This window comes from Vollenhovia emeryi, unplaced genomic scaffold, assembly GCF_000949405.1.
Source record: "Vollenhovia emeryi isolate VEMERY1.0 unplaced genomic scaffold, V.emery_V1.0 DF940262.1, whole genome shotgun sequence".
NCBI classification, from domain to species: domain Eukaryota; kingdom Metazoa; phylum Arthropoda; class Insecta; order Hymenoptera; family Formicidae; genus Vollenhovia; species Vollenhovia emeryi.
In genome coordinates, this window is record NW_011966104.1 from 1 (window position 1) to 10,810 (window position 10,810).

At 32.9% G+C, this 10,810-nt stretch overlaps 2 protein-coding genes across 5 annotated transcripts; both read right to left on the reverse strand.

Moving 5' to 3' along the window:
* Positions 1 to 359: 359 nt before the first annotated feature.
* LOC105556175 lies at positions 360 to 5,404 on the reverse strand. Its single transcript, XM_012003252.1, has 4 exons — positions 4,239 to 5,404; positions 1,915 to 2,125; positions 1,190 to 1,355; positions 360 to 837 (listed from the first exon to the last, which is right to left on the reverse strand). Exons 1-4 carry the CDS (start codon positions 4,244 to 4,246, stop codon positions 410 to 412), a joined length of 813 nt encoding a protein of 270 aa, XP_011858642.1. The 5' UTR covers positions 4,247 to 5,404; the 3' UTR covers positions 360 to 409.
* Positions 5,405 to 5,430: 26 nt separating this feature from the next.
* Positions 5,431 to 10,804, reverse strand: LOC105556176 (serine protease gd-like). 4 transcript variants are annotated; one of them, XM_012003255.1, is made up of 7 exons: positions 10,403 to 10,804; positions 9,793 to 9,890; positions 9,111 to 9,328; positions 7,403 to 7,583; positions 6,736 to 7,065; positions 5,870 to 6,246; positions 5,431 to 5,757 (listed from the first exon to the last, which is right to left on the reverse strand). In XM_012003255.1, exons 3-7 carry the CDS (start codon positions 9,315 to 9,317, stop codon positions 5,491 to 5,493), a joined length of 1,362 nt encoding a protein of 453 aa, XP_011858645.1. In that variant the 5' UTR covers positions 9,318 to 9,328; positions 9,793 to 9,890; positions 10,403 to 10,804; the 3' UTR covers positions 5,431 to 5,490. The 4 variants fall into 4 exon arrangements, with proteins under 4 accessions (XP_011858645.1, XP_011858644.1, XP_011858643.1 ...); XM_012003254.1 differs by having other exon boundaries at positions 10,329 to 10,804; XM_012003253.1 differs by having other exon boundaries at positions 10,271 to 10,804.
* Between the last annotated feature and the right edge of the window lie 6 nt (positions 10,805 to 10,810).

Below are 10,810 nucleotides of genomic sequence, written 5' to 3' on the forward strand. Positions count from 1 at the left end.
TATATATAATATACGTATATCGATGAATTGTGAATATCTATCGAAAATTAAGAAATCCGTTCTTTTCGTAATATTGTTTTCCTTGTGTATTAGGTTTAAAGCCTGTTTTTTCCAGTTCATTCTGGTACAGAAACTTATACTTTGAGCAGTTAGTTTTACTACATCTTTAGTAGAATGCTGAACCGTGCCGAAGGAAACCTGAAGTGCTGCACCCCTAAAGGAGTATGTGTGACAAGATACTCTTGTTGTTGCCACTTCGCCCCGAGAGATGGTATCAAAAAAAAACCAGCGGTTTCCGCGGCTAGATTTATACTCGGATCTTTTCATTCATTTGTTTACTAAGTAGCGCACATTTCTCTGCGCCACCCTCGCAACTTTTTAATATTAATGGTTAAAAATTAAAATTTTACTATAAACGTTCCAGAAAATATATGTAGGACTGGAAACTAGCACATATAGTTAGTTCAATATATGGACTACGAAAATATTTAATTTTCTCGATTAACATACCTGTTATTACATGTTTGTTTGTCAGAAGAGAACCACCACAATTAAAGTAACGTTGTGTCACCAAATCTGTTTGTACAGTGCGAAAGAGTGCAACTACCCACGGCCACTGACCTGGTAATGCCATTGCACCATTGGGGATCAGACTATTTGTGCCCTCGGTGTAGTAATTGGTAACACCGCATTCAGCGTGTGTTTTGTAATTTGGATTGTTTATGCGGTAGCCACTCGAATTTCGATGCCACGGCTGAAAATCCTGCGGCAGTGGTTTGTTCGGAGGGTACACAATATGCCCCAATTCGATATTGGCTACGATATTTCCATTTGACCCTGAGATGCAACAAAACATATCCCTTAAATCGCACATTAACTTAAAGTATAAAAAAAGTTTCCTTTTCTTCCGAGAATAGAAATAATTTCCAAATAAATAAATAAGAGTAAAATCCTTTTTATCTAAAGGTAGAAAATGATAAACATGATACAAAGGAAATAGCGATTGTTTTAATAAGAGTTTTACTATTTATCTCCTACAATATTAGGTTAAAACTTCTGTGTAGACAGATGCGAGTAAGAATTAACTTCATTTAACTGGAAAGAATTAATGACTGTATTACTCGCTTCTTTTTCCTCGCTTATAGGTATGTAATATTTGTACTGCATTTTAATCAAATACGTTACTCACCTCTGGGGCCGAGACAATATTGACGCTTGTTAAACCATATCGCGGATAATATCAGAAAGTTTGCGTCCGAAGGAAAATTAATATGATAAAGCAAAGGTCTACCTCGTTCAATAGCTCGAATGGTCTCTTTTATCGATCGTGCCAATTCTAATCGAAATAACCCATTCTAGAACGCAAGGATAATTCAGCTATTTCTAATAAATGGACAAATGACTAACGATAAGTTTTCTTAATAACGAAATTAACCGTCACAGTTGAAAGTAAGCTTTGAGAGTACAATGTAATTACAACGCGGAAATTTACTTTCGAGTTAATATTATATACGGAAATAAATTAGAAATAAGACTTGTACATTAATCCCCGATTATCTGTGTCAAACCACAAGTAAACTATATTTTTCACTTTGTTTTAACAATAACTAGATATATTAAACGATTAATTTACATATTTCAATATATGCGGAACAGAAATTATTTTGTGTAATCATTTTCTTACGTATATATACTTGTATATTGTTTCAATATATACCCATTTTAAGGCTCAAAGTAGTCTTATTTCTTTACAATACTAATTAGAGTAACTGTACGGTCCTCAGTAGAAAACTTTGTTTTTGAAAGACTTTAGTGTGCTAAAAGTATTAAAGATTGCCTGTATTAATGGCTACAAACTTATACCAACGTCTTCTGCACTCTTGTTAATATTGAAAGTATAAAACATATACTTACCAGAGTGGTAGCGTTTAAGGCTACTTTTAAATAAATTTCGTTTTCTAACAGAAAATGGCGAATTTCGATCCGTCCAAATATCTTGCCTGTCTCAGGGTCGATTGTATGTTTGAAGTATTTCGAACACGAAGTTCTACCAGGTGTCTCAGCACAAAATAGATGCGGCAGCAACGCGAATAAAATAAAAATCTTATACATATTATGAGTCCTCCTGTTACAAAAGAAACAAAAATTTATATGTCCTAAGAAATAGGGGAGACAGGGGCGAAGTCGTCATCGGGGCGAAGTCGTCACTATAGTTATCTCGAAATCTATATGTCATATAAATTTGTTGTTAATATTATAAACGCTATTTATGATGTCTACGTAATCAACGGAATTTAGTAAAATTATATATCATGTTATAATTTTTATTACAACAAACGTATTTTCAGAAATCAAAAGTGAATTTTTTTCCGCATCGAAAGTTTTTAATATTTTAAATATTATTGTTTCTTAAAATCTCGAGATAAGTTATTCTAAAGAGTAATGCATGCTGAACACGAATCTAGTGAAGTTTTTTCAGTTTTCTTTATTTATAATATTTTATAAGCGACTAAAGTTGAAATCTGTGTCCGGGGTGAAGTCGTCACGGTTACGACTAAAATCGACTATTGCCACTGCGTCGAGAAAGAGAGGCCGGCCCCCCAAAAATGTCACGCAATTACAACCGCAGCCTTCAACGAGCAATGGGCGAAAATCTAAGTCAAGGAAGCAGGAGTGGTCCGATTCCGACAGTGATGATAAAACAGAAAAATGATTTTCTTCCTAATTATTTTCATTGTATTTTTAACTAATGTTAATTAATGTAAATGTTTAAATTTTTCTATTAAAAATAATTAATAAAATGTATTCTATCGTATTTCATGATCGAAATTATATAGTTTCAGAATCGAGGAGAAAGGGCTCTGAGCCGTGACGAGATGTACGTGTCAATTTATAAAATAATTTATTGTTAAACTAGCATAAAAATTAAGAATTAAACGTTTCGGTCGAATTTTAGACCATCTTCAGTAAAATACAATAGTTTTATAAAGTGTCGTGACGGTTAACATATTGCAACGCATGTCGTGTAAACATTATAAAAAAACGTAGGTTGATATAAAGGTAATGTACCACAATGAGCTGTAAGGAAAAATATACATTGGTTTTATAATTGGTAAAAGGTTTTATAATTGGTAAAAATTTTTATGCTAGTTTAACAATAAATTATTTTATAAATTGACACGTACATCTCGTCACGGCTCAGAGCCCTTTCTCCTCGATTCTGATTTATATCATACGAGCCTTTTGTCACATATTATATAGTTTCATTTAAAATCTAGTCCGAGAATGGAGTGACGACTTCGCCCCATAGGGGTGACGACTCCGCCCCGGAAATTTTGACATTTCAATTTTTGCACCTTTGTCATTTTTACTCTATACCGATTGAACAAAGCGATGTAGACCAAAAATACATAGAAAACATTATAGCCAAGGATTCACTTTTTACAACGGTACACCACATTTCACTAAAATTATGTATTTTGTTGTTAAAAACCGGCATCGAAAAAAAGGTGACGACTTCGCCCCGGTCTCCCCTACTACAAATCTACAGTGGCAATGCGAGTTTCTACTCGAGCGAGAAAACTCACTAACATACTTAAAAAAAAACTTTGTACGATAAACAGATAATTTATTTAAATGTTAAGAAATTGTGAACCGCACAATAAAACTGACATATTTGGTAGAAATCATTTTAGTCGCTTATTTCTTCAATATCTATTACATTTAAAATTACTTTTCTGTATAAACCCAGATAGCACACATAGTTCTATGAATATTCTTCTGGAATGCATATTTTAACAATTAATAACTCGTTTGTTAGTAGATCTCTTATTAGTACTATAGCTGTCTTATTAGTAAATCTCTTATTAGTGCCGAGCGACAATTTTAATTTTAAAGGCGGCTCGTCTATACGACAAGGCGTAAGGCGCGGCGCAAGAGCGCAGGCACAGGCGCAAAAGGATTGTACCTGATCGTAGGGGCGTGGCGCAGCGGCGCAAACGAAATAAAATACTTTTAGTTCCAACGCATGCACCTGCGCCCTTGCACCGTTCCTTACGCATTGTCGTGTAGACGAGCCTTTACAAAGCGGCAACCTCGCCGATTTGACTGAAACTTTGCAATATGGTGTGTTTTACTCATCGAAATACTCAATATTGCAAAGTTGCAGTCAAATCGGCAAGGTTGCCCCTCTCGTTCAGTATTACCATTATTTTCTCTTTAAGGTCTCTCTTACTTACTTATTCATTATTTATTCATACGTATTCTTTCCTTGCACACTATTTTAAGACACTCTTGCAAAGTATTATAAAGTACTTATTGGTCTAAAGCGAAATTCAGTACTGCGACGGTTGATTTAGTATTCTACTCCTCGGATTTACAACGCTACTGCTTCACTGGATCTTGATGATACTAATAAGACCTCTAGCGAAGCCCGGTTATACTAAACGGGGAGCACATAAGCATATGTATTACAAAATTGATAGGTTCAGGCAGCAAATGCCTAAGGAAATGGAGAAATCAAACTCTCTATGCACGAGATTATGCACTTATGCAACAACTGTACTCCCCGCTTCATCATAATAAAAACGTGTCAGAGTAATGCAGTCGTAGAGTACTGAAAGTAATCAAGTGCTGATAAAGTCGATCCCTGTCATTTAGTTTAGAAGGTAGAACACAAATCCTATTTTAACCCAAGGAAGAAACATAGAGGACAAACATTACTGGAAATTCTCTCTCCGGCTAATTTCGCAGGAACAAAATTGGGAAATCCACAGATATATGTACGTCTAACGAATTAGCTAGCTCGACACCGTTTCACCTATGAGTAGAGAGTCTGAAGACTTATGTGAGTTTTTTTTTTCAATGACATGCTTATCCACTAAATATTGCCTAATGTTTACCAAATCTTATACAATTATTCAATACACTCCTTCTGTTCATTTATTAAGCTAAGTCTCGATTGAAAAGTTTCATTCTAACATTTGACTACCTTTGTTGAATGGGCGTAAGAGAAATTTTACTAAAGATGTTTTACTTGATTTTAGTGTATTCTAGTAAAACTCAATCAGAAAACGTCTAGTAAAAAATTTCAGAGAACTTATAAGGTAAAATCATGTACTGCAAGTGGCAATAATAATGTCTGTATTTCCGTAACTTATTTAGCATACGTGTATGTACGTATGTTGATAGTACAAATTATTTAATTTAGCGGGTACGGTATAATTGAGAACGTAGGCGGTATTAGATCGTCATCCTACTGCAATTTTTATAGACTGTACTTTTATTTCTTTTTTTACTAATTGTTAGTTTTCCACAACTTATTGCTACGATCAGCGGTGTCTTAAAAAAAAATAACAAACTGCACATATTTCCAAAAAAATATTTTTAATATACACACACGGAGAGAATTTTCTCTTAAAATTTATCCTGAAAATTATGTGATCCTGGGACAACGTGGCATTTTGAAGAACTTTAAGAGTTTTTAAAATTTCAATATAACTGTTGATGAATCCAGTATACATATTTGACCAAATCGACATAGACGACGTAGTTCCCTAGATTGCAGGACGGAGTTTTACTGATTGTGAATAAAGATCGCGAAACAATGCCACGCAACTCATAACGACCCGTGAGAGTGTTTAAAAATAGCAGCCCGCTCCCACTGTTACAAGGACCCTGTCTGTCTAGCAAACCAGCGCAAAAGGTGTTATCCGAGATGAGGTTACGGTATATACGATCAGCCTTGAGACAGGTCTCCTGCAATTTATACAACAAAATTCACCTCGAGACCCGCAATGACTCTGACAAATGCATTTGTCACAGATATATGTAATGAATAGTAATTTTAGAATAGCAATTAACTACTTACTTGACTTACTATCTTCGCCGGCACCGGTTGTCTTTCTACAATAGAACCAAAAGACGTCGAGTCTTCACCCCATCCCACAATATATCCTGTTCTATTGATGAGGTCTACAGGATTAATTAAATTAAAACCGGACCATAGACAAATAGGCTTGATAAAAGGATTGAACTCGACGAGATCACTGAGGGTCAAAATCGCGACATCGGAGTCACCGTGGGTATTATGCTCATAATTGGGATGAATTTTGTAGATTGTGACATTCCGATTAACAGTTCCATCTCCGTGCAATTTGCCCCAGCTCAATAGCCCCATTGCCACTTGCAACCTGTTAGGGTCTATTGTATCGTTGCTCAATAGGTCCATTTTCAAACAGTGCGCCGCTGTAAAAAAGACATACAGAAATTATATTTTGTAACGATCCATACTTTCTATCCGGAGGTATACTGTAAATCCCTTCCCGTATCGCATAGGCGATACTCCGAAATTAAATTAAGTATCTTAATTTGGTATAACAAAGAATATTTATGAATGTATATAAAACATTTGTAAGAAATATTTTAATTAATACAGCACCCAGATCATTTTTTCTATAATTATCACGAGACATATTGAATGTATTACAGATAATTTCGCGAAAATAGTAAGCTATTTGTGTAATTATCCCAAACATCTTATCATGCATTCCCTGATTATATTTCGATGAATTGTGAATATCTGTCGAAAATTAAGAAATCCATTCTGTTTTTTAATACGAATAGGTACGAATTAAAATTTTGCTATAAACATGCAAGAAAGTAGATGTAAGACGAGAAACTCACTTAGTTCGATATATGAACTATGGAAATATAGATTTTTCTCTATTAACATACCTGTTAATACATGTCTGTTCGTGAACAGAAAACCACCACATTTAAAGGAGTATGTTGTCTCTAACTCTTCTATTTCAACATGGTAGACTGCAACTATCCACGGCCACTGGCCTGGTGATGAAGTCTCATCAAATATCAGCCTCTTATTTTTGCCTTCAGTGTCGTAATTGGCAACACCGCATTCGGTGCTGCTGTAAAAAACTGGATTGTTTATGCGGTAGCGACTTGTATTTCGGTGCCACGATTGAAAATCCTGCGACAGTGGTTCTTTGTTCGGAGGGTACACCATATGCCCCAACGCGATATTGGCTACGAAACTTCCACTAGACCCTGAAATGAAACATAATATATAAGTATAGCTTTTTCCGAGACTAAAAATAATTTCGAAACAATATAAATAAGTAGGAGATCTTGTTTTTACATAAAAAATATATGTGTAAAGATAGAAAATTACGTACGTAATAGAAACGAAATTGTGATTGTTTATGACAACTTTATCTTACCATTTATTTTCACCATATAATTTTAAAATTCCACATAGTTAGATGCAAATAAAAATTAAACTCATGATTTGTGACCCGAAAAAATTAATGACGGTGATTCTCGCGTCTATCACCTGGAATGTGTGTAACACTTATATTGTATTGCAAGCGAATACGGTACTCACCTCCGGGGCCGTGGCAATATTGTTGATAGTTGAACCATATCGCGGATACGATCGGAAAATTGACGGTCACGGGAAAATTATGATACAACATGATAACATGATACAACAAAGGTTTGCCATTTTGAATTGCTTCAATGGTCTCATTTATCGAACGTGCCAATTCCAATCGAAATGTCCCTCTCTAAAACATAACGATAATTAAGCTATTTCTAATAAATGATTAAATAACTAAGGACTCGTTAATGTAGGTAATAATGAAAGTAAAAAGGTAGGTTTGGAGTGCATTTCGCATCAAACAATGCATAAGTTAACGTTATAATCTTTAATTGCTAATATAAGATGCATATTTATGCCTATATTATAATTATATTTTATTATATGCTTGTAATATTATAAATTAAATGTTTCAGTTCTGTTTTCGACCAACATTAGCAAGGTGGTAATAGTTAAATTTTTTTAATCATTTATAAAATTGACAGATTATATAAGAGTTTAAAGTAAAACTTGTACATTATTTCTGGATGTATCACCTGATTTAAATCACGAGTAAACTATAGTTTTCACTTTGTGTTAATAATGTTTATGTATAAAAGAAGAGATGGTAATATGGAACCCTATTGTGTTTTAAGTGATTTCTCGTAAACTGTAAGCTCAATTTTTTCAATTCTGTTATGTTAAGTTCCTTATTCTGTTGACAATTCAGTTCTAGCTTGAAATCGTAACTCTCCACTTACAAGTAAAGTTGTGTAAAGAAAATTAAAAAGCAGTCAGGAATTGAGTAATAACACGTAATGTGTTGGTAATATAAACTCCCTTCCTTTTGAGTGTGGAAAGCGAAAAGAAAACAGAAGAACTTCTAAACACAGTATTTAGATTGTTAAAACAAATGTTGTAAAGGAATACACAGGGGAAAATAAATCACTATTATTTGAAATAATAATTTTTAAGTAAAGAACCATTTTAAAAGGGAACAAAAAAATAATTTTTATCCTTACTTGGCAAAAATCGCAAATTTATTCCTTTTTCTCAGCTCCTGCGTACTCATTGTGGACCCACGGACTATACGTGAGACAATTGAAGTTACGGTTACCTTGGGGGTCCATAATGCAAACATCATTATTTTGTACAATAACAATTTAACTTACAGAAAAATAAAGAGGACTAAATATTCTTAAATGCCATGTGTAGAAATATTATACACCTAAAGTGTCTGGTACTAAAAGTTACCTATTAATCACGAACAGTCAAAAATATAATATTTTATTCTCTAGCTATCAAAAAGTTCGTGACCCAAACGTTTTTCTATATCAAAGGGTAACCTAATAATCACGTTTCAGCAGTTATCTATACTAATCTATAAAGTGCAGCTAATATTTTGTAAGACATTGGGGAGGTCGACGTTGTCAGTACAGTCCATATTATATACCATCTCCTCCTCTACTAAAAATTTATTTTATATATTTCAATACACATATACAGAAGAGAAATTATTTTGTACATAAACCTTTTGTTAAACTGTATTTTTATTATTTCAATATGTCTTGCTTAAGGTTAAAAATTGTTCAATTATTTTACGGCATTATTTACAGAAACTGTATGATTCTTGTTCGAAAAATTTATTTTTAAAAAGTTTCAGAGCAAAGTGTTAAAATTTATTAGAATTTTCCTGTATTAATGCATTCTTAAAAACGTTAAAAACTATACATACCATAGAATCAACGGAAGCATTTAAGGCTACTTGTAAAAAAAAAATTTCGTCATTTTCTGGTTGAGCAAAGACTTCGATCCGTCCAAATATCTTGCCTGTCTCAGGGTTGAATGCAATTGCGAAGTATTCCGAACACAAATTTCTTCTCTGTATTATGGTACATAGTAAGTGCGGCAGAAACGCAATTAAGATAAAAATCTTAGCCATCTTGTGAAATTCTGTAAATAATAAAAATTCATGTTGTCTATCAATCTTTATTTAAAAAAACGTTTTAATTAGTTACGAATTTTTTGTTATCTCAAACGATTTCAAAATAATTTCCATACTCAAAGTGGTAGCAACATTAGCTTTATCGACTTTTTTCATCAAGAACAGAAACTTATTAATCATTCTAAAAAAAATGTTTGTTTCAAAACAAATTTTAAATACTATAAATATGCCGTGACAATGCGGCAATATGATAAATTCATCAATAAACAATTCGTATTAACGATAAATTTCTTTATTCCAAATATATTTTCTCGATAATTTGGACAAAACTGAATTAAAAACTTATATTTGTTTGCACTTATTATTGAATACTGTATTTATCAAATTAATATAATAAAATTGGTACGGCTCAACCCTGGCCTAAGTGATACTTTTTGGCAATCAATTTGGAATAAAATATTTAGGCACTAACACCCTGTCACGGCTCGTAGTCCTTTATTCCTTTAGAACTGTATTATTTGCTGAAAACTCTTCGAAGGAGGATGAAACGCTTCAACAATGAACTGTGACCTGTTTAATACGTCACAAGTAGATTAGATTAAATAATTTCGTTATTGTAACATCATTCACTTTCCAGTTGGAATAAACATTAACGACCGTTACAATATTTCAGGTCAATCTGCACTCAAAGGATTAATCAGCTTAATAAACTCTAATCTTTTAAAAGAACTTTTAAAAAAATTCAAGTTTAATAACCTCTCCAAACATACAACTTTATCTAGAAATAAACTTTTCATACTAAATCAATTGGGATATTATTACTAAGATCCATATTGAGATTCAAACGAAACAGAGGATATTTCATATTAATAAACAGAGTTTGGGATATAATAATAACGCGAGATATTGCATATGGACTCAATAGCAAATGTGTCTTATAAAATGTGTACCCGCGATTAAACAGCAAGTCTAAACAAAATTTACAAACACATGTTTCAGAGAAATAATTTTATATCACTTTCGCTAATTTCTTCAGTCGATCACATTTAATAATAACACTTTTCCGAATACATAATAGACACCTGTACGTGAATCTAGTTTTCGCACTCTGGGAGCACATATAGGTACATCTTGCACTTTGATTATTCAACAATTGCAAAACCGGTTTCGACGAGAACAGTCGTCGTCTTCTTTACACGTATAACTATCTGTTTTGAGTTGTTACGTTCCTTTACATTCTTTTACTATCATAATAATAACATAATTATTATTTATCTTTGGCTTTTTTAAATATCACTTTGCAATTTCTTATTAAGAGTTCTAATGTGTTTCAAGCGTTTCGAGTTATATTTTACATCTTGTTTTTAATATTTTACTTATTTGTTAGGTTAGATTCGTACATATTTTTTTCTAGTACACTTTGTTTAAACACTTTTGCAAAATATTCTAAAGTATTCTTCGTAATGTATCGTAGTGAAATATAATATTAA